At 53.2% G+C, this 23,302-nt stretch overlaps 6 protein-coding genes across 6 annotated transcripts; 3 read left to right on the forward strand and 3 right to left on the reverse strand.

The window, feature by feature from the left end:
- Positions 1-673: 673 nt before the first annotated feature.
- On the reverse strand, positions 674-2,903 carry faa4 (long-chain fatty acid-CoA ligase FAA1; the record flags this gene model as incomplete). Its single annotated transcript, XM_056612953.1, has 3 exons — positions 674-1,908; positions 1,973-2,394; positions 2,464-2,903. The coding sequence occupies 3 exons, from the start codon at positions 2,901-2,903 to the stop codon at positions 674-676; spliced, it is 2,097 nt and encodes a 698-aa protein (XP_056480177.1).
- Positions 2,904-3,710: 807 nt separating this feature from the next.
- Positions 3,711-5,079, forward strand: N7532_000450 (S-adenosylmethionine-dependent methyltransferase; the record flags this gene model as incomplete). The annotated part of the gene is made up of 3 exons (XM_056612954.1): positions 3,711-3,771; positions 3,851-4,012; positions 4,337-5,079. The coding sequence occupies 3 exons, from the start codon at positions 3,711-3,713 to the stop codon at positions 5,077-5,079; spliced, it is 966 nt and encodes a 321-aa protein (XP_056480178.1).
- Positions 5,080-5,970: 891 nt separating this feature from the next.
- On the reverse strand, positions 5,971-7,609 carry N7532_000451 (uncharacterized protein; the record flags this gene model as incomplete). The annotated part of the gene is made up of 3 exons (XM_056612955.1): positions 5,971-7,089; positions 7,227-7,385; positions 7,481-7,609. 3 exons carry the CDS (start codon positions 7,607-7,609, stop codon positions 5,971-5,973), a joined length of 1,407 nt encoding a protein of 468 aa, XP_056480179.1.
- A 3,924-nt stretch (positions 7,610-11,533) lies between these two features.
- On the reverse strand, positions 11,534-13,805 carry N7532_000452 (Hsp70 family protein; the record flags this gene model as incomplete). The annotated part of the gene is made up of 4 exons (XM_056612956.1): positions 11,534-13,314; positions 13,439-13,504; positions 13,575-13,695; positions 13,779-13,805. The coding sequence occupies 4 exons, from the start codon at positions 13,803-13,805 to the stop codon at positions 11,534-11,536; spliced, it is 1,995 nt and encodes a 664-aa protein (XP_056480180.1).
- Positions 13,806-14,991: 1,186 nt separating this feature from the next.
- On the forward strand, positions 14,992-17,574 carry N7532_000453 (uncharacterized protein; the record flags this gene model as incomplete). Its single annotated transcript, XM_056612957.1, has 5 exons — positions 14,992-15,011; positions 15,084-15,152; positions 15,218-15,697; positions 15,762-17,438; positions 17,490-17,574. 5 exons carry the CDS (start codon positions 14,992-14,994, stop codon positions 17,572-17,574), a joined length of 2,331 nt encoding a protein of 776 aa, XP_056480181.1.
- Positions 17,575-18,724: 1,150 nt separating this feature from the next.
- N7532_000454 (SKI complex RNA helicase subunit SKI2) lies at positions 18,725-22,929 on the forward strand (the record flags this gene model as incomplete). Its single annotated transcript, XM_056612958.1, has 4 exons — positions 18,725-18,984; positions 19,076-21,581; positions 21,639-22,187; positions 22,249-22,929. 4 exons carry the CDS (start codon positions 18,725-18,727, stop codon positions 22,927-22,929), a joined length of 3,996 nt encoding a protein of 1,331 aa, XP_056480182.1.
- Positions 22,930-23,302: the final 373 nt, after the last annotated feature.

The raw sequence follows: 23,302 nt of genomic DNA on the forward strand, positions 1-23,302 counted from the left end.
GATCAGATTATAAAGGGCTGCCATCTCTCGATTCATAATGCCGCGCTATTAGCGCAGGAAAATGCTCAGATACGGGCTGCGAATGAGAAGAACCGGCAAGACGAGCAAGAACGAGCCGCCTAGTTCGATGCGAACAGGGTGTTACGGTTGGAAAGGGCCTACCACCACCAATGCTCCCAGTTGAACAAGTTGAACAGCTTATTTTGCCATCCCACCAGCTAAACGGGCACCCCCTAGGTGTAGTGGCTGCCAGAATATTGGCCATTCAATTACCTGATGCCCTAAGAGTTGGTTTTTTTTTTTTTTTTTTTAATTAATGGTGTTTTTATCTACTCAATCGAATGATAGAGACATGCTATATAGATTACGAACGCTTATAATATAATGTGTGGCATATAACGGTACAAAATATAATTGGCGACCTTCAGAATACTGCCAATGGAATACAAATATTTAAATAGCCAACCCGTTGTTGCAATGTCATGACCGCATTCATCACTATCTCGTCTACATCGTGGCAAAAGGCACGGAGCCGTCCACATAAAAGAAACTATATCAACACGGCTCGAGATCGCAAACTTCAAAAGCAAACGCGAGGGAGGGTAACAAAGCAGGGCATAAGAAAAGAAAAAAATATCAAAACATGAGATCCAGCAATGCAACGTTCTCCTTTTTATTTCTTGCCGTAAGCCTTGTCGACCTGAGCTTGGTACTTGGCGACAATCTTCTTCCGCTGGAGCTTCTGAGCCGCAGTCATGAAGCCGTTTTGAGGAGTCCATTCCTCGTCGGACAGCACAACACCGTTGATAATCTCAATGCCCTTCAGGCCGCCGGCGCGGCCGGAGCCCTGCAGCTGCTGAAGGACCAGACGCTGGAGCTTCTCGTTGTGCACAAGCGACTCGAGAGTGTCGCCATCGATGCCGTTCTCGTTGGCAACCTTCTTCAGGGCCGCCTCAACGGGCACAATGATGGCAACGGGCTTGTCCTGGTCCTCGGCGGCGTAGACGCAGATGTTTTGGACAACGGGGCAGGACCGGTAGACGGACTCGAGCTTCTCAAGGGCAATGTACTCGCCGTTAAGAGTCTTGACCAGGTTCTTCTTGCGGTCGATGATCTTCAGGTGGCCGTTGGGGTCGAACTCGCCGATATCACCAGTCATGAACCAACCGTCCTCGGTCAGCGAAGCCTTGGTCTCCTCCTCATTGTCGAAGTAGCCTGAAGTCACACTTCCACCGCGGATGAAAATCTCACCCTGCGGGGGGTTGTTCTTGGACAGGTATCCAGCATCGGGGAAGTCCACAAGCTTAATCTCGACCGAGGCGGGGACCTCACCCAGAGCATTGGGGTTCCAGGCCATGGGATCGTTCAGAGCACCCATCGCCGAGGTCTCAGTGAGACCGTAGCCGCTGATCATGGGAGCGATGGCCATCGACAGGAATCGCTGGGTGTCCTTCGAGATAGGACCACCACCGTTCATCATGATGCGCAGGTGACCACCGGTGGCCTCCTTCAGCTTCTTGAAGACAACCGCGTCCAGGATCGAACTACCCAGACCAGCGAGGGGGAAGCCGTTGGTCAGGAGGAAGTTCTTGGCAGCCATGGCACCCCAGAACATTCCCTTGATAATGAAGCTGTTCTTGTTCAAGTTGTTCAGAACACCCTTCTTGACGGTCTCCCACACAGCAGGAACACCGACAAGGATAGTGGGCTTGAACTCGCGGATATCACCCTTGGAGTTACGCATTGAGGCATCGGACAGGGTTCGGGGATTGCCATAACCCATGCATCCACCCCAGAACAGGCAGAGGTTCTCAAACATGAATTCCAGAATGTGTGCTTGAGGGAGGTAGGTAAGGAGGGAGTCGTTGGTACTGATATAGGGGCCGACAATCTCGTTGACACCAGCAGCTGTTCGAATTGAATTAGCCTCACATTCATTCTCCATCGGTGTCGTGATGGGGGATCAACTTACTCGCAGCAATGACATTGGCCTGGGTCAAAGAAACACCCTTGGGCGGGCCGGTCGAGCCGGAAGTGTACATGATGCAGCAAAGGTCCTCGGGCTTTGGGGGCACGGGGTCGACGGGGTTCTCCTCGCCCTGCTTGCGCAGCTCCTCAATGCTGAGCACTGTGATGTGGCTGAAGTCGTTCTTCAGACGGTCCAGGTCATCCTGCTTGACGTCGTCATCGGTGTTGTAGATAATGTGCTTGATGGACGGAACATCCTTCAGGATGTTGGTCAGGGACTTGATCAGGCCGGGGTCGAGGAAGATGGCAGAGCTGGAGGTTTGGACCAGAGAGTGCTTCAGGCCATCCTCGCCCAGGGTATCATAGGCAGTGACGATGGTGATGGATTGGGAGGCAGCGCCGTGTGACATGGCCAGCCAGTGTGCACTATAAACCAGATTGAGTCAGTCTCGCGATTCTTCTTCGTTTGCGGGGTCTTGGACCAGTGGAGCTTACCTCGTCGCGCCGTAGAGGTGGATTCGGCCATCCTTCTCAAGACCCAGCTTGCGCAGACCCGCGCCGAGCTGGAGACAGAGCTGCTCATATTCGAGGAAGGACCTGTAGGTGTAGCCGCTCTTCTCAAAGTAGAACCACTGCTTGTCGACCTCCTGCTCCACGCCGTCAATCACCTTCTTGACCTTCTTGTTCTCGACATGGGTCTTGATCAACTTGCGGCTGGCGACTGCCTTATTGTTGCCGAACACCCGAGCGGAGCGGCGGAAGTTGTCATAGGTGGTCGCAACGTCCTCTGCAGGGCGTAGAATGAGGCCGTCCTTCGCCGCCGGGTGTCGGCGAGGAATGGTCTCTCCGGCGACGGGCTCGTAGCCCGGGGCCTCGACGGAGAAGGGGCCCTTCTTGACCATGCGAGGCTGGATGTGGAGGTCGCTCTTCGACATCTCGGCGGGTTGACCTCGGGGTGGGGGATGGAGAGAGGAATGGGAAATCAACTGGTCGCGAGTTCAGAGACCAGGGAAAAATCCGCTAGTTCGAAGGAGTGACGTTAGCGGAGTCTGGGGGCGGCAAAACAGCGGCGCCGCGCTGCCACCGGGTTTGGGTCGAGTAAGGCACTTACCCTTCACCAAGGGAAACTAAAGACGGGAGAAGCTGGCAGCTGGGAGCTTTGATGTTGAGGGCAGAAGAGGGAAAAGCTGAAGGGGGCTACTTGAGGGGGAGAAGCTACGAGAGCCCAAGTGTCCGTTCGCGATGTGGCTGGGCTTCGGCAGAATGACGCACCTCGGATGGAGTTTAGTGCTTCATGCGCCTTTTGCTTTTTAAATTAATTACTTTAGGTAGCCTAGGGACAGTATTACAGTGCATCTAGCTGCATGGGTTCGTCCCGCGGAGCTCCAGGTCCGAGCAACTCCTACAGTACCTTAGTCTACTATGAGAGTCTAGTGTTTATCCGCAGCAGATCAGTTCCCTTTGCTGTTCTGTTGGGGCTACCGCCCAACAGATAGTGGAGAAGCGCGATCACGGTCGGCTAATGGCAATCCACGGGGAATAAGCATTCAGGCTAGAGATTGCCCCGGATCTGATGGTCGGTTATACAATGGCATAATTCTATTCTCTGGTCTTGTGTTTCCTACTAGTATTGACAGTACCTTGCGGCAGAGTAGAGCTCATTGTTCTCGTATAGAGTTGGTCCCGTGATCGCGGCGACAAGCAGCAGAACAGCAAAAGAGATCACCTCCCACATCGACATCATGAACGCCCGCCTCCAGCAGCTGCTCGCCAGTGGCGAAGAGGTCACCGATGCGGAAGAGGGTAGGCAGGCCATGCCAAATATCAGGCTCCCATGACTGAGATCATACGCGTCCGCCCAGGCTGACACCACTCACTCAAGAGGCCTTCCTCCTCTTCAGCCAGGATATCCCCACGGCCAACCTGGGGTTCATTGACTCGCGCGCAACCACCGTCGACGTGACGATCCGTGGCGACGAGTACGCGATCCATCAATCGCCAACTCTGCTCTCCTCCTCTCGTGCTGGAGGGACCACGGGCGCCGGTAAGTTCGAGATCTGCGCACCTCAACGTGCATCCCCCGTAATGCACGGACTTCCCAAGCCACCCCGCAGTTTGTCTTTCTTCCGAAGGGTCCAGGGCGAGACCCAGGAGGGCACAATCGCATGGAGGTTTCACCTTGAGCCTCGGCTTCGGTCGTCTCGGTGCTTCTGGGCCCGCTGGCGTGCCTGTGAACCTTACCCTAGCTAGCTGTCTTCCTGGTCCATCCTGTGCCCCATCCCCAGCCGTTTCTTCGGTTCACCCGTCATTTCTGCTCTCAATACGAACTGAGGCACTAACTCATGACCTTGTGGTACGCCCCAACCAGTCCTCTGGAAAATCACGCCCCTCTTCGCCGACTGGATCTCCTCTCCCTCCAACCCCCTCTGGACACATTTCTTCCTCTCCTCTGCGTCCGTCGTCGCCGAGCTCGGCTGCGGCATCTCAGCTCTCGTCGCTCTAGCCTTGGCACCATCCGTGAACCACTACCTCGCCACTGACCAAGAATACGTCCGCCGCTTATTCCGCAGCAATCTGGACGAGAATGCTTCCGTAAACAGTGCTTCTTCGTCAAGGGCAAAGGGTGGTAAATCGCGAGGAAAGTCCGCCAAGCAGCAGCCTTCTTCCAAGAATGCAGCCAGCAACATCACATTTACTACCCTAGACTGGGAGCTGGATCAGCCTGAGCTGCTGAAAGGATGCATCGAGGACGAACCAGGCCGGCAAACACAGAGGGACGAGAAGGAAGACAAAGGGTTCGACCTGATCTTGTCCTGCGATTGCATCTACAACGAGGCCCTCGTCGCGCCCTTTGTGCGCACCTGCGCGGAACTCTGTCGGCTGCGACCGGCCTACACACCTTCAGAGGAAGATGAACCACGGTCCACGCGTCAGCCGACTATCTGTATTATTGCGCAGCAGCAGCGGTCACCCGATGTCTTTGAGGCCTGGCTTCGGGAAACGCTGCGAGAGTTCCGGGTGTGGAGGCTGAGTGATGATGTTCTTGGGGATGGCTTGAAGGGAGGGTCAGGATATCTTGTGCATCTCCTATTGGCACGAGAGAAGAGTTGATGACGAATACGAGTAGACGTGTAAATCAAATAGACTTTGTTGATAGACTACATACTACAAGGTGATGCATACTTATAAATAGACTATTTGATAAGGAACTGGTCCAAATGTAGCCTAAATTTAGAGTTTATATGATGGGTTTAAAGGCATCAGCATTTACTAGACGATAGCACTGGGTCTTTTCGAGACATTCTAAGCGGAAAGTTTGGTTATAAGCTATGCATACACGCCTACTTTGATAGCAGAATTTCAGGTGTCGAGATACTCTAGACAACACTAAACATGAAAGAAATGAAACCTGTATTCTTTCGTCTCGTCATATATCGAGATGTTAGGTGATTACCCTGCAATGTACCCTATACCAGTGAAAAGTACTCATTAACATGAGTGGAATAACAACAACACCATGGACATTTCCTTACATTCTCCATATCCCTAAAACACTAGATGAAGATATCACGTACGCGAAATTTGGTCTATGCGATATATGCTTCATTTTAAATCAACTTCTCAAACACCTGATGACAGGAAGACAATCATGCTCGAGCGACATTGAATACACCTCTTACTACTTCCAAAGAAAGTCAACACAGTCTCGTGTATCATTAATAATACTCTTAGCAGATTAAATATAAACGAACAGTGCGGCAGCATAAACATCGCACATCTCACGGCCAAAACAAGCCCAGACACGACAGACAAGGGTATTGAGAGAAAAAATCATAAAAGGAATGACGTCTGCGCGGACCAAAAAACCGCAATAATACAACAAAGAAGAAACCACGAACACACCACACAATGCTCAACAAAGTAAATGACATATGCAAGGTAAGTTTCATATCAGAAACGTAGGTCATAGCAATGACGCGCGAACTTCACGCCTTTTTGTTTCTATTCAGGACCAGACCCCTCCTTCGGCTCTGTATTCTCCTTCTCCGAGACCGAAGCCGGGGGCGTGTACTCGAACTTGCGCTTCGCTGGAACCGCCTGTTCAGGCAGAGGTGTGGGGACCTGCGACGCAGGCTCGGAAGGCGGGAGGGAAGTCAGTGCTTCTCGAGGCTCAGTTTCCGGGGTGCGGTCAATAATGGAGTGGATGGATTGCTTTGTAGAGCCGTTGGTAGTCGGTTTAGGGAGTGGAGAGGGTACTTCACGGGGTGTATGTGTTCCCTCTGAGTCGGCGGTCACCTCCGTCTTGATACGGTACTCATCCTGCGACTCGTCCATCTCCTCCGACTCGGAATCCATTTCTGGGTCCTCGGCATCACCGTCCCGATCCGGGACAGACGGGCTATCTTCTGTTGAGCCGCGGTTGGAGGCTGTGACAGGCGGTAGAGGAGCGTTAGGGTCGTAGACGATGCCGCAGAGTTCCAGAGCCCGCGACTGGCTGCCGAGCGTGCGGTCCTTGTGCTTCTTTGTCAGGTGGCACATGAAGCCGTGCAGGGTGACAAAGTCACTCTTCCCGCATCCTGGGATCGGACAGGTGAGGTAGACGAGGCTGCCGTCCGAGGGCCGCTTCCACAAGGCGCGGCCGGAGGGGTCGTGTGCGGCGGGGCGGCCGTGACGCTCGCCCCATGCTTCGACGTTCTTGATGGTGTATTTTTGCTTGCGGCGGATGGAGCCTGCGGCGTTTATGGCGTCGTGTGGGACAATTTGGTGTTGGAGTTGGGATTGGTGTTGAGATTGGTGTTGGAGAGATGGAGGTGGTGGCGGAGCGGCATGATGGGGTGGGTGAGGTTGGGGATGTAAATGGGCTGGCGGCGGCATTGATGGGGGTGGCCCTGATCCCTGCGGTGCTGGCGGGGCCTGCGGTGCCTGCGGTGCCTGCGGTGGAAGAGGCACCTGGCGAGGCTCCGGGGGACTTTGCTGCTTGAAAAAGGCCAAGGTGGTAGCCGCGCTGGTCTCGGACAGCCGGCGCGGCGGCGTTGGACGCATCGGCGGCGAGTCGGAAGCAGCATTTGGCCCTAAGCCCATCGACTCGCGCTTGATTCTCTTGCGTTCTCTTCGGAGATCCTGGTCAAGTGGTTAGTATTTGTAGGAAGAAAAGAGTGGCCTCGAAAATGTAAGATACCAAGTGTAGACTCGTATCGTATACTTCCGAGAGGAGTAAATAAAAAGAGATATAAAAAAAAGAAATACAACAAACATACTTCCTCTTCAGCCTCCGCACTCTCCGTCAATCGACGAAAATCCTCATCTTCTCGCTTGCGCGCCGCTAGAATATGGCTGCGGGTGGCCATCCGGGTCATTTCCTCGTGTTCGAGCTGTCGCAGGCGGGCCTCAATCTGCTCGAGCGACGACGGGGTATGCTGCGGCGGCGGCGGGGACCCGGGGGCCCTTGAGGGCCATGCGGGTCATGCAGCTGGGTCGGCGGGCGAAAGTAGCGAAAGTGGTGGTTCTGCACCATTTGATCTGGAGGGGGCATCTGCGGATGTGGAGGCGGGTTGGGATTCATGGCGATGGGATGGTAGCGCAGATGGCCATTGATGGCGCCCTCGGGGACAGAATGCGGCACAAGAGGAGTGGCCGTCATGGTGTTCCTCAACCAGGGCGTGGGGAGAGGAGAAGATGAGGTTGTGGGAAGTTCCAGTGGACAGTGAACAACAGTACACAGGGAAGTCGAAAGAAGAAAAAGAAAAAAGCTCAGGGCAAATGAGACAATCGCCCATGACCCATTCCCGATCTATGGGTCGACGGTCAGGGAAGGATTGACATCCAGACGTCTCCATCAAACTCCATTATAATAATAGGAAAAAAAAGGTCAAAAATGATCGAATCGAGTAAATCAAATAAGAAATGACAATATCCACTAGCGCGACCCTTGGGCTGCACCCCCGTTATCTCGAAATTTCCGTAACGGCGAGTAAGGGATCGCCAAGGAGTACATACACTATTGTGAGATCATCCAATACAGAGACTGGGTATTTTAGGATACAAGTACATAATAATCCGAGTGTGAGTGCGGTTAAACTAGTTTTCGCTGTCCTAGTGTCAGTACTAGGAATGTACTCTACCTGAGTGTACGCCGTACGGTACGTACGTACTTTGCACGGGAATCCATGGATTGGCTCGGCGCTAGTCGATGTAATTAAATCACAACAATCACAATCGCTCATTTCCTGGAGATTGGCTGCACATCCCGCCTCCTCCAAACCGCTGCTCGCTAACTTTGCTCTCGCGGGGGCATGGGCGAGCGCTTGGTTGATTCTGTTGACGCACCCGCTCTAAGCTCTACCCTTTTTGCTGTTTCTTTTTTGGTCATACCCACTTTGCTGGTCCCACCAGACTCAGGTACACCTGCGGGTGTACTTCATGTACCAGGGAACACCCCAACACACACCGAGGTTCACACCTTCCCTGGGGTGTACTTTAGCTCGGCCAGTGGTGTGTCCCACTCCACTACAGCCCAGGGGCGGCGGCGCTTGCTCCTGGAATCGGTCAACGGGGATTGGGTCGAAGTGACGAGTCTCAAACCGCCATGTCTGACTACTGTTTTTGGTTAATTTGTTCACAGTGGCATGCCGCAGGATGATTCGGATGATTCAGGTGACAAAATGGTGATGGCCGAGTTTTAACCTGCCCTACCCCAAGGGTAGGGGGAGTGAAGAAAAAGGAAAGAAAAGTCTTGCTAATTTCATCGCAGGATCCGGAGCTCCATTCTGAACTCCAGTTTGAGCTCGAGCTCTCCGGAGAAACAGGAAATGTCGCGAACCACTGATCACACGAACTCTGGAAATTACTCTTTCCGGGGAGAGGGGCGCCTGCGACTCCAATGGCAGGGCACAACGGGTCTAGCTTCATTTCAGTGATCGAAGCTCTTGACAATTCCGGTCTCAGCCGCCAATGGCCCGCCCAAGATCTACCCTCATTCGCCCGGTCATCAGGGGAGATCATTATGTAACGCAGGGGAAAGACTGGTTCCAGGTCGAAGCTGCTGGAATCGGAGTGGAAGGTGGTCTGCAAGTAGAGCAGACTAGTAAGCAGACCAGCAAGCACAGCAAAAGGTCGAGTTACACGATGTATTCTACAGCGAGTACAGGATACTTCGGACCACCATACCGGAACTTCGTGCAGGCTTCCGATCGCAGTATTGGGTACTTACCCCCGATTGCAGGGCACTATTGATTCTGCACCCCTTTCTCAGTACATTTTTCCAAGTACACATAGTGGTTCTGTGCCTGACCTAAAGAATCACAATAATTGGACCAGGGAAGCACCAAAGTCTGCTGGGAACGTTTCCACTTTCAGGCGCTTCGAGATCCTCTAACGTCCCCATCTTCCCAAATATTTTTGCTCGCGACTCATCGGTCGCAGACCTTCTCCTCCCCGTCGAATGGGCGATGAAGATTAGAAATCTATACGAAGGCGGGAAATTGGTTAGGTGCAAGCGTGCCAAGTGGCTCCGCTCTGCCAGCCCTGAAAGGGGAAACACGGGCCCATTGAGCTGTCCACTTGGGGCAGTCTGGCAAATCTGGAATCTGGAAGGATGGGCCCAAGGTCAAGGTCAACTGATCAATAACGGAGCACTCCTGTGAGAGTAAGAGACGCCAGGGCTTAGTTTCCCACAGAGTGTATCGTAATTTTGGATTTCTCGGTGGAGCAGGTTAGTCATGGCCATTCCACATTTTCATCTTATTTGGGGGGTCCTAATAAGGATCCTACACGGCACTAGCAACTAGGGGCGCGCTAAGGCCGACGGTCTCACCAGACTGAAAGTGATCGACGAATGATGGCAGCCTTCGAAATTTCTGTGTCCACTAGCGATGAACATGACATCGCAGGGTTACCGGTTTTTACCTGGTTGGCCTCGGTTGGCAAAATCAAAACAACAGCCCTACTCTATACTACCGTACCTCAAGGTAGGAAGTACTGTAAGAGTAGGAGTATAGGACTGGTTCCGGGTCCTCCCATTAATAAAAGGGGCATCTGGTCTCGTAATTCACAAACATCATCATTGCCCACGACCCACTTGGCAGCCTAACTGGTGTGTACAACGGTGATTTGCCCGTCCAGCGCGCCGCTGCAGGGAAGTCTGCACGCCCGGCACTCTGTCACGGCGCGGGTCCAATTGGCCCGGAAGCCGGTGCCTGCTCCCTAACGTACTTGAGTACTTTGGTCAACGTGGTAACGATCCAGATTTCGATGATGTGCTCGGCACAGGCCATGTTTTCAAAATAACCTCAGGCAAGATGATGATCCCGATCAATGGACTTTGTCTGGACTTGGCATTTGGGACCTGATGAGTTAGTTTGTTTGTTCCCTTCGTATTCGTAGGTCTATACCCGCGAGACTCAGTTTCGGCATAAAGAGTCCTCCATAAGACAGTCAGTAGAAACAAAATCAAGGAAAACCAGAAAAGCGGTCATCCACCGAGGACAACCTCGCTCTTCTCCGCCGGTCGCAAATGAAGTGTACCCGCCGCGCCCTCATGCAAGGAATCGAGACTATAGAGGCGATTGGCCCGACTAGCTCGACTAGCTGACGTCGCAGCGCTCGCGCAACCCTGCTCGAAATAGATTGGCCGGGTTTATTGAGGTCTCGCTGGACTGTATCGCTGACACGAATCGACCTATCAATTCTTCCCGTGTCGAGACTAAACTTTAGTCCAAATGAGGGATGTATATGTACATCGCAATACCTACACCCTACAATAAGTACCTACGAGCAGTGATGAGAAAGTGTCGATGACGCCGTACTGCGAGATGCTCGGATTAGTCTGTCCTAACGAATGTAGTGGCAACACCAACACACCACATGCCCTGCAATGTCTATCCCGTTGAACAGACTTGCAGCATGCATCCGGACCAGATGCGCACACTGCCGCGCCTTGATTTCATTTGCTCGCGGCCACTGTTGGGTGTTGGTGGCATTGCCCGTGCTGCGGGCGCCTGTTGTAGTCCAGGATCGAGCACTACGACGCATGAACTAATTGTAATCGCCCGTGCTCCCAACTGCAAAGTCAAGTCTCGGTGACGCCATCACAACGGTCAGTCCTACAGTGTACACCTCTTCGAGTCTGATGGAGGCGCAATTTAATTGAGAAAAAAGAATGTAAAGCGAGAGGAGAATTGTCCGATTTCTATTGTCACATGCACCAGATAGCCATAAGCCCGCATCCTTTTTGGTGGCCCCCTTGCCGTAATGTCATTAGATACAATGGTAGACAATCCCGGCATACGCGCTCTGGCCAAACATCAAGTCCGCCAGAGGGTACATGGGCAAAAGAAGAAGTGAAGGGGAAAAAATAGATCATACAAGTTGGTAATCAAACACCAATACACCAGAACAAGAAGGGGGATAAGGGGCATTGAGATATGTGTACAGTTGATGCGGAAAGATGCGAAAGAAAAAGCCAGGGTCTCTTAACACAAAGGAAAAACACAAGGAAAATATAAGAAAAATACATGCGTCACCACGGGGATAAAGTGATCGTGGTTAGAACAGAGAGAAAAAGCATTTACTGCTTGTTCTCACCCTGCTGCTCACCCTGCTGCTGCTGCTCGCTCTGAGCCTTGTGCATCTTGTCGAACAGAGTCAGGGAGGCGGTCTGGAGCTCGTCGGTCTTCTCCTTGAGCTCCTCGGCGGTGGCGGTGCCCTCACCGGACTGGTTCTTGACAACGAACTCGCGGAGAGTGGCAATCTTCTCGCGGATGGTGTCAGCCTCAGCCTTGTCCAGACGGTCCTCAAAGTCCTTCAGGGCTTTCTCGGTGTCGTTCAGGACGCTGTCGGCGCGGTTGGCGGCCTCAATGGCGAGCTTGCGCTCCTTGTCGGCCTCACCGTACTTCTCGGCGTCCTCAACCATGCTCTGGATCTCGGCATCGGAGAGACCGGAGCCAGAGGCAATGGTGATAGACTGGTCCTTGTTGGTGGACTTGTCCTTGGCGTGGACGTGGACAATGGAGTCGGCGTCAATGTCGAAGGTGACCTCGATCTGGGGAACACCGCGGGAGGCAGGGGGGATACCGACAAGCTGGAAGTTGCCGAGCATCTTGTTGTCCTTGACAAGCTCACGCTCACCCTGGAAGACCTTGATCTCGACAGCGGTCTGCATGTCAGCAGCGGTGGAGAAGGTCTGGGACTTCTTGGTGGGGATGGTGGTGTTGCGGTTGATCAGGCGGGTGAAGACACCACCCAGGGTCTCAATACCGAGGGACAGGGGAGTGACATCGAGCAGCAGAACATCAGTGACCTCACCAGCCAGGACAGCACCCTGGACGGCGGCACCAATGGCGACGGCCTCATCGGGGTTGACCGACTTGGAGGGCTCACGGCCGAAGATGGACTTGACGGACTCGGTGACCTTGGGCATACGGGTCATACCACCGACCAGGATAACGTCCTGGATATCGGAGGACTGGAGGTTGGCGTCCTTCAGGGCCTTGCGGACGGGCTCAGTAGTACGGCTGATGAGAGGAGCAACCAGAGCCTCGAGCTGGGCACGGGTCATCTTCTCGGAGATGTGGAGAGCACCCTTCTCGGGGGAGGCAGTGATGAAGGGCAGGCTGATCTCAGTCTGGAGGGAGGAGGACAGCTCAATCTTGGCCTTCTCAGCGGCCTCACGGATACGCTGGATGGCCATGCGGTCACCAGACAGGTCGACACCGGAGGACTTCTTGAAGTTCTCAACGATGTTGCGGACCAGGGTAATATCGAAGTCCTCACCACCCAGGTGAGTGTCACCGTTGGTGGACTTGACCTCGAAGACACCCTTCTGGATCTCCAGGCAGGAGATATCGAAGGTACCACCACCCAGATCGTAGACGGCGACGACACGGTCGCTCTCCTTCTCAAGACCGTAAGCAAGGGCGGCCGCGGTGGGCTCGTTAACGACACGGAGGACGTTCAGACCGGCGATCTGACCGGCGTCCTTGGTAGCCTGACGCTGGGAGTCGTTGAAGTAGGCGGGGACGGTAACGACAGCGTTCTTGATGGGCTTGCTGAGGTAGGCCTCGGCGGTCTCCTTCATCTTGTTCAGAACGAAACCACCAATCTGCGAGGGAGAGTACTTCTGGCCGCGAGCCTCAACCCAGGCATCGCCGTTGGTGTGCTGAACGATCTTGTAGGGAACCTCGCCAATGTCGCGCTGGACCTCAGCATCGGTGAACTTGCGGCCGATGAGACGCTTGGTAGCGAAGAGAGTGTTCTCGGGGTTGACAACGGCCTGACGCTTGGCGGCAACACCGACGAGACGCTCGCCGTCCTCAGCGAATCCAACAACGGAGGGAGTGGTACGAGCACCTGGGTGGATATCGAGTTAGCGATTGAACCATCAGAGGCATTGCCAGCTCATCGCCCGAACACTCAGAGATTGAAACTGGACGATCCGGGGCGATTAATCGACGATTGAAAATTTTTCACATACCCTCGGAGTTCTCAATGATCTTAGGGGTCTTGCCCTCCATAACGGCAACGGCGGAGTTGGTGGTACCTGTTGGCCTTAATGTTAGCATCGATGCGAAATGTCTCCTGAGGCAGCTTGAAGCCATGGTGTCACTTACCAAGATCAATACCGATGACCTGGCCCTTCACCTTGCCCTCGCCCTCTGATGAGTTCCATCGTCGGAAAGCAGTGCTGGGGATTCTGGAGGTGGGAGTGCGAGCGAAAGCAGCGCGGGGGAGCTATTGCGGTGCGAGTTAGTTGGATTTGTTTTGCGACGCGTGACCTTGGGGAAATCTTTTTTCCCGAGGAAAAGGGAACATACCGCGCGAGAAATGCGGGAAGAAAGCATTGTGTGATAAATTAAGTAATATAGAAAAGAGAAAAGGGGATGACACTCGACGACTCAACCGCAGAGTGGATGGAGAGAAAGGGGGAAGGAGGATGGAGAGATGGAGGAAGGAGAGGAAGGAGAGGGAAGAAGACGGTAGAAATTGCACGGAGACCGTCGGCCCGTCGTCGAACTGCGTGGAATCACGCGACCGGCCAATCAGCGCTGCCCCTGGCTCCGTGCTCACCGCCCGCGAAGTATACGCCGGGGCTGCTACCGATGCAGTATCTGCGAGATCCGGCCATAATGGCTGTTGTAGATGAGTTCGACTCATAGATAACGAACTGCCTCGTCTTTGGTTTATCTATTACACTGGTCAGTTCCCCCGGGATGCCCAAGTGGTCAGCCGCCACCCAGGCTGAGCCAAACCCGATCCCCGGCAATTGCCTCGGCCAACCGGCAAGCCTCCCCGAACTACGCGGCCTGAACCTCATTGGCGATATTTTCTCCCATCGCTCTAGTCACGGTACCCATTAAACCATTTGAGATGTGGATAGCCCGTAATTTTGTACGAGAAGGGCCCCGGAGTGGCCTGCTGTATGACCCCAGCTCGTCGGTGCCCTCGACTCCCATTGAGAAGGGACGAGACTTTTAGTCTGGATACCGATGGCTGCGACAGTAATCCAACTCCGACTGGGGTTCGTCACCTAATCGAACATGGCTTGCCCTACAAAGCTTGTGGGTTGGTTCCTATCTAGCTAGGGCCTCGCGTTGTAATTGTGGCAGTACATTATTGTGTAGTGGGAGGAGCTCCTGTGTACCACTCTAGTTATAGTGTATATATGTTTGCGGGGAGAGGACATTTCAACCCCAAACGTACACCAACCCTCCCCTAACAGCCAGCCGTGGAGCTTATTTTTTAAAAATTTTAATACTCACGCCGAACCCAACCATATATATTTCCCTCTTCAAATCTCCGACGCACAACAAATAACCGCGGAGCCGCCACGGTCGCTTGCGGCGTAACCACCGCATTCGTGGCCTGGTTCCCCGGCTGGGAGCTCCAAGTCTTACGTCATCCGTTTGAAAGCGCATGCGACCTCAGCTCTCGTGAACAACGCACCCCAAAACAGTCGGGCTGATTCATGCCCTTGCGTCTCTGCTCTACCTCGTTCGAGTAGCAATGTGCTCGGCTTAGCTGCTCACCATGACCTCGGACTCGATCCCGTGAGTCGCCTCCGATGACACTGTCCCCTCCTCCCTCAGCGACCGGTGATACTCACGCTTTCTCTGTCTTAGACATCGCCCAACCGAGTCTCTCATCCTTCCAAGCAAACGGCGCTTCTTCCCTTTCAAGATCCCCAACTTGTCAGTACCTCCGCTTCCCCGTGGTGACATGCCGATCTGAGAGCTAACAGTATTGCGCGAATAAGCCATACCCAGCTTCGCCACTACATCAGCACCGCCGATCCCGATCGCATCTATGTTGTCGTCGAAAGAATAGTCTATGCGATCCACATCGCTGCACAGAAAAGGGAGAGTATTGCGGTCATTCCATTCGAGCCGCGATGCTTAGCGGCCGGGTTTGGGTGGATCGCGGTGGGGGGCCCGGAGAATGGAGAATGCGCTTTTCTTAAGCTCGGGGACAGAGGACTGCAGGCCCGCGAGGGACTGCCCTCGCAGTCGCCGGTAGATGTAGACAGCGCGCTGCCTGTCGACCTCGAACCGCCGTCGCGGGTGTTGACACCGGAGAGTTCGATCGGGGGTCCATCGTCCACCCGACATTCCACAAGACGGCTATGGCCGGAATTTGAGCGTCATAAGTTTGGCGGCAGCATCGTCAATTCGGTCACGATCCACCGCTTCCCGGGGAGTGAAGACGATCCCGCGCCTGAGGATGCCATGGTTATTAGGTATGGCCCTATTCGATAGATCACTTTTCCCCTTGCATGGCTGGTACTGACGAATCATGGATAGCAATAACGATCGAACGGTTACCGTCTACTCTCTCACGCATGCGAAAGTCGTAAAGGTCCTCCACCATCCGTTTTGCATGAACTATGCAGTCATATCTCCAGACCATTCCCTGCTCGCCGCCGTGGGAGACGAGAACCGAGCCTATTTCTATTACATCACTCGGGAACGCGACTCATCGGCTTCCACTGACAAAGAAACCGAGGGTATTATGGAATGGGATTGGGAGTTGATGCGGTGCATTGAGATGAACATAGGTGCGAGGGTGGATGATGCGTGCTGCTTCACCATAGCCTTCTCTCCCTCCAGCCACTTGTGCGCAATTGGGTCTCAGTCTGGAATCGTGACGGTCTTGGATACCGACCTTATCTGCAAAGAGAAGCATTTCGTGGAAACCGAATCGCCCATTATTTGCCAATTCCCGGCATCCCGTCCTTGTGCCGAAGGTGGTGCTGTGCGCTGTATGACCTTTGCGCCCGAGCCGTGGGATCTTCTGGTCTGGCTAGAAGGTCATGGTCGAGCTGGAGTGGCAGACGTACGCCAGGGATTTTTGCGCAGGCAAACTTTGTACCTCGATTCCAACGAGCCGACGTTGGAAGAGGTCCACACGGAACCGCTGTTAGATAACCCGGAAATTGTTCTTTCAGATGACGAGGGACTGGAAATTGCGTCGCGGCTAGGGCTGGATACGGACGAGACAGCGAATGAGCGTGGTGGTGATGAAAATGGACGTTCTTCCCTGCGCGAATCCTTGATCCAAGATCTTGGAGATCGGGAGAGACTGATTTTAGACTTCTTGAATGCTGCCCGATGGACATCAAGGACGGAGGGAACACTCTCTGAACGACCGGAACGACCACCAAGGACGGGTCTGCATCCTCAGCTCGCGGCTCACACACGCCATCACGGTTCCACAGATGTGGCCACTCGAACATCCGGTCCTACTTCCCCTCGAAATCCATACGAGCCTGCTGATAGTGCTCCGGAAGGCCATTCGGAACGCAATGGAGCGGACCGACCTTATCACCCCCGGCGCCAGAGTTCGATAATCCTCTCCCAAGGAGCCCGAACCCCTGATGCTGGCTCCTCTAATCAGGATCGACCATCCAACTCACTCCGGTGGACATCATCATCGCGCGCTGAACTGGCATCTATCCAAGCAGACGTTCTGAACCGTCTAAGCGCCGACCCGGATTTCTTTAACAATGAATTCGAAGCTCGTGGTTTGCCTCCACGCCCCTCTGATGCCCCCGGTCCCAGCCTTGAGTTTGAATACACCCCCGAAACGCCGCGCCGACGACCCCAGCGAGCAAGCTCTATCCCAAGACGACCAGAGCGACTGTCGCATATTGAGTTCCTAGCGCAGCAAAGACCACTGGGAAGATTTGACCCATCTCGTCCCTCTACGTATGAGGTCAGAGCCAATGTCGCTACGGAGCGCCATCGACGCCAGCGCCGCATGGCAAATGCGCCGCATGACCGCACCTCTGATCGTGATCATTTGCGCTCTGCAGAAAGAGAACATCTGCACCGCCAAATTGCAGGGCTTGAACAGGGCAATTCTGCATGGATTCGAAATATCATCAGTGAACTGCCTGAACGAAGCTTGATCCACGGTCCAGGAGCCGAGGAGCCAGATGCGACGGCAGGAGTGGGTTGGGCGGCTGACGGAAGGACACTGTGAGTGAATTGCTAATTAGCGGCGTGAAGCCATTGCTAACTATCACATAGTTATATTGCGACGCTGGAGGGAATTTTCGAGTTCCACCTCAACACTCACGATCGAAAAACTTTTCCTATCTTTTCTTGCAGATAAAACTTTACGAAAAAGTCAGTCGATTAATTTCGCAGCAGCTTCGAGAATGCGGGAAAAAGTACTGATTGAGGGACCGCAGCCGTGAACTTATCCAGAATTCTTGTCGATTACTGGTGGCTTGTGATTAATGGTACCTGGGTCGCGGGTATTGGCGCATTGTGTTTATTGCATATGATTCCGGCGCTTGGAGGGCGTATGGTTTCGTTCATCGGCCACTCCGTCCTATTTTTTGCACAGATATTCTCTTCTTAGGATGGCTGATTTGGTACAAAAGCTCGGTTACGTATGATATTCCCCAATGTGATGCGTTGAGTTTGAGTTTTCTCAATATAAACTCTGGTTCAATAGTTCTGTGAATGAGCATACTAAGTATGATGAAGCACCCCGGAAATTATCGACACCTTAAGTACATGGCCAACGTATGAAAGGTCATGAATCTGTCAGCGCTGACTTGACCCGCATTCTAATTCGGCAAATGCATTCATGCGCCTATGCCATCAAGTAATCACTGTCTGGACGGCATAGAAGCGCGCGCTTAGCCTATATCCTTACGCTTCTTGTGAAGATAGAATTCAGGGATGCCTAAAATGATTGGTTAGGTGGTCCAGTCCAAGGTTGTGCCCGCAGGCCACGGGAATCTCACTTCTATAAACAAAAAAATCCTTCCGAGGCCTGGATAGATAATTTAATGTCCAATTTGGTGCCCTTCTAAATCAAAAGCCAAGCGATATCTTTTGCAATTAGTAAAAATTTACATCTTCTAGCAATTGCACCATCCATTGGTAGGTACGCCAGGTGGTGGTGCCGAAGCTGCTGGGGTTGTTGCGCAGCCCCACACGACGTCAATCTCCGACACCAAACTCCGATACTGCCACCACGTACCGCTTAGGTAGCTCCAGCGGGGGAACACCAAGAGCAACACTTTTCCCAAAATATCCTCTGTCCTTTGCGCCTCTCTCGCTCAGGAACACACTGCGTCAAAGGCATCCAACCTTGCACTCCAGCCCATTCCTGAAAGAATCTACCACCTCTTACCGTCTTCACACCGACGAAACCGCCCATCCAAGTGGGGTGGGCCATCAATAGTTCACTGCAACACCGACGCACCTGATCTTAGCTTTCGCGACCAGCTGCGCGCAATTCATCCACCATGGATGACGACAAGGATCTGGCTTCGGCCATGAAGGGGCTGAAGCTCAAGAGCATGGATATCGACCCAAATTTTATGACAAAACGCCTCGAAGAAGAAAATTCGATGCAGAAGGGAAAGGGCAACACCACGGCCACCCCACGTCGCGACCAACCCAAGGAAGGGCTGGATCATCTAGATGAATTGGAAGCGGATCTTGAAGCCGAATTCATGACGCCATCCCCTCAGTTTACCCCTCAAATGCTGAACAGGCTGCAAAAGTATGTTTGCCAGACATGTTTTACCTGCATCGTCACAACACAGCAATCAAGGGAAACTGATGGCCATGGCTGACCTTTTTTCTTTTTACAGGCGATGGGAAATCCCCACAGACCCTACCGATCTTATGCGAATTGCCCCCACACAAACGCGAACCGTGACTCGATTCATTCGAGAGGGCCTGCAGGGCCGGGTTACCGGATACAAACAGGTGACCGTCCCCGCCACGAGCGAGACCGCAAAAAACTCAACATCCATGCTCCGTCGTCCCGCTGGACGTGCAGAATTCGTTCGTGGAGCAGCAGGATTCTTTCCGTTCGCACCGGGTGGCTTGGAGGGTGTCTCAGCCATCGCTGCAATGGAGGCAGGCACCCACGGCTCAGGAGAATCACGCAGCGGCGGAAGCTCGGGCCTCGATCGAATCATCAATTTTGGAGCAGAGGGTGGCCTTCTCACTGTACCTCCCGGCTTCAGTCGAGGCCTCAACTTTGACGAAAAGAAGTCGAAAGAGGTCGAAGAAGGAGACAAGGAAGTTGAACAGGCTCTCCTTGAAAAGAGCGAGTTCAAAATTTGCACACCCCAAGAGCCAGCTGAGGAAGAAGTCAAATGCGAGAATGACAGTGATGACGATGATGATTTAACCGACTCAGAGGCATACGCAGACATCGACGCTCTTCTGCCAACCGAGTTTGCTGCCTTTGAACCACGCAATCCTCTACTTTCAAGCCTCCGAAAGCAGATGGGCAAAGAGTGGGCACACGTTGTGAATGTCAACAAATCATTCCACAATTTCCGAGAAATGGTTCCCGACATGGCCAGAGAATGGCCCTTTGAACTCGACACCTTCCAAAAAGAAGCTGTCTATCACCTGGAAAACAATGACTCAGTATTTGTTGCAGCGCACACATCTGCAGGCAAGACAGTTGTGGCGGAATATGCCATTGCCCTTGCGGCAAAGCATATGACGAAGGCCATCTACACATCTCCTATCAAGGCTCTCAGTAATCAGAAATACCGCGATTTCCGGAAGACTTTCGATGATGTCGGCATTCTTACCGGTGATGTCCAAATCAACCCCGAGGCCAGTTGCTTGATCATGACGACTGAGATTCTGCGGAGTATGCTTTACCGAGGCGCTGATATTATCCGAGACGTGGAATTTGTCATCTTCGACGAGGTACATTATGTGAACGACCTCGAACGAGGAGTGGTATGGGAGGAGGTCATCATCATGCTTCCGGAGCATGTCACCCTCATCCTTCTCTCGGCCACCGTGCCGAACACCCACGAATTCGCTTCTTGGGTGGGCCGCACGAAAAAGAAGGATATCTATGTCATTTCTACCCCCAAACGTCCTGTTCCTCTGGAACACTATCTCTGGGCTGGCACCGACAAGTACAAGATCGTCGATTCAAACAAGCGGTTCATTGAAGCTGGATGGAAGAAAGCGAATGATGCCATGTCCGGAAAAGACGCCAAGGCGAAAAAAGAAGCCGAGGCACTGGCCCAAGGACAGCGAGGAGGGCCTCAGGGGGGACGTGGAGGACGTGGTCAGGGCCCGGGTCGCGGTGGTCCTCGAGGAGGCGGACAGCGTGGTGGTCCTGCACCAAGAGGCCGTGGCCAACCTTCCAACCGCGGCACAGGAAACATTGCTCGGAGTGGACGTGGAGGTGGTCGGACTTCTGCAGCTCAGGATAAGACGATATGGGTATCCCTGGTGTCCCATCTTCGTAAAGAAGAGTTGCTGCCGGGCTGCATCTTCGTCTTCTCCAAAAAGCGATGCCAAGAAAATGCGGATTCCCTTTCACGACAGGATTTCTGCAATGCTTCAGAAAAAAGCCAGATTCATATGTTCATTGAAATGTCGCTGACTCGCCTCAAGCCCGAGGACCGAGTCCTCCCCCAGATCCTCAATCTCCGCGACTTACTCAGCCGAGGAATCGCGGTGCATCATGGTGGTCTTTTGCCGATCATGAAGGAGATCGTCGAGATTCTCTTCGCGAGGTCTCTCGTGAAGGTTCTGTTCGCAACCGAGACGTTTGCTATGGGCTTGAATTTACCAACTCGAACGGTCGTCTTTTCTGGTTTCCGCAAGCACGACGGCAAGGGATTCCGCGACCTACTCCCCGGCGAGTACACGCAAATGGCTGGACGTGCTGGACGCAGAGGTCTTGACAACGTGGGATATGTGATTGTCACGGCCAGTGGACGAGACGAAGCACCTCCCGCTGCATCGCTGAAGAAGATGATTCTTGGAGAACCGACCAAGCTCCGTTCTCAGTTCCGTTTGACCTACAACATGATCCTGAACCTCCTTCGAGTCGAAGCCCTGAAGATCGAAGAGATGATCAAGAGGAGTTTCAGCGAAAATGCTACGCAAGCGCTTCTTCCGCAGAACGAACAGAAAGTACAGCTGTCCGAAGCAAATCTCGAGAAAATCAAGCGAAAGCCTTGCGAGATTTGCGATGTGGACATCGAATCTTGCCACCAGGCTGCAGTCGAGTACCGACGTCTTACAATCGAACTTCATCTCAAGTTGCTCTCTTCCCCCACCGGCAAGCGACTTCTCGGTCTGAAGAGACTCGTTGTTTACCAAAAGGTGTGTTGATCTTGGCTAAGCAAACAGAATCCCACACGAATACTGACCCTCATCTAGGATGGAATGCGCACTGCTGGTATTATCGTCAAGGAAGGTGTTACGACTGGCGCCGTCCCATGCATTCAAGTGCTCGAGATCGGAACATTGGATACTAAGCGTCACCCAAGCGACATTCTACCGTATCTCCCCAAGTTCCGCCAATTCTTCCGGGGTCTTCCTAGAGATGCCTCCCAGATGCACCTGAAGGTTGTCAAGGTTCCCTTGAGCGAGATCGAATGCATCACGAAGACCCTGGTCAAGGTCACGGGCCCCATCTGGTACCTAAACATCAAGAAAGGTAAGCTACCGCCCAGACCAGATCCTCTCTGCTTTTGGCTGTTTTCCGAAATCCCGGAACTAACACGCCTCCCCCATCAAGAGGTGGGCAAATTTGCCGATAAGGAATTGAAGAAATACACACCTTCCTGGCTCTTGCACGAATGGGACGAAGTCGACTATTCTCACATTAAGGAACTGGAGATTCGCGATATCCTCGTCAAGCGCAAGGGGCATGCCACGGTTGCCGAGATGGCTCAAAGCATGCTTTGCGCCAGCTTCTTGCAGCATGTGAGTTACCCTCAGCCCTATCTCTGTTTTGATGATCTTGTACTAACGCATATATTCACAGTACGAAATGCAAAATGACGAGTGGCAGATCAAGGAGAATATCTCGCAGCTTAAACAACAGATGTCCGACCAGAATCTTCAACTTCTCCCGGATTATGAACAGCGCGTTCAGGTTCTCAAGGAGCTGGGCTTTGTGGATGATGTCGGTCGGGTGCAGCTGAAAGGCAAGGTGGCATGTGAGATCCACTCTGCCGACGAACTGGTTCTCACGGAGCTGATCCTTGAGAACGTGCTCGCTGAGTACGAGCCCGAAGAGATCGTCGCCCTTTTGTCCGCGTTTGTGTTCCAGGAGAAGACGGAGAGCACCCCCAAGCTCACTCCTAGGTTGGAGAAGGGCCAAGATGCTATTATCCGTATCGCTGAGCGGGTGAACGACTTTCAGGTCTTGCACCAGGTGATCCAGTCGACCGAGGACTCCAACGACTTTGCTAGCAAGCCACGCTTCGGTCTCGCCGAGGTAGTGTATGAATGGGCGCGTGGTATGTCATTCAACCGCATCACCGACCTCACCGACGTGATGGAAGGTACCATCGTCCGCTGCATTACTCGGCTGGACGAGACATGTCGTGAAGTGAGAAACGCCGCCAAGCTCGTCGGGGATCCTTCTCTCCACACCAAGATGGAGAAGGCACAGGAGCTGATCAAACGCGACGTTATCTTCGCGGCATCCCTCTATATGTGAGCGGCCCTGGCGTCTTCGCGGTTTACTCTTTGCACGCCCATTGGGCATCCGTCTCAAGTCATGATCGATTATGAGCAGCATCTTCGGCGTTTCTCAGAGAGATGGTGTTTTGTCGTTGGTGAACGGAACTTTTCACAAGTTAGGAATTCAATTTCGATTCTGATCGAAACCATATCTAGTAATCCGACGCGTAAATAGTAATTTGCATTGTAGAAAACAGATCCATGGGGGCTCGGAACCGTATGGAGTATAGAAAATTAGTGTGCGGCCGCTGATTAGCTGCGGGGCGACCGCCCGCGAAAATCCCCTTCGCCCACCCCCTCTACACTTTTTTAAAACCATCCTCCCCTCTTGGACCTCCTCGTCCTTGACC

The sequence above is a fragment of the Penicillium argentinense genome (assembly GCF_028826775.1).
Source record: "Penicillium argentinense strain IBT 30761 chromosome Unknown utg000001l_segment0_segment0, whole genome shotgun sequence".
Lineage (NCBI taxonomy): Eukaryota > Fungi > Ascomycota > Eurotiomycetes > Eurotiales > Aspergillaceae > Penicillium > Penicillium argentinense.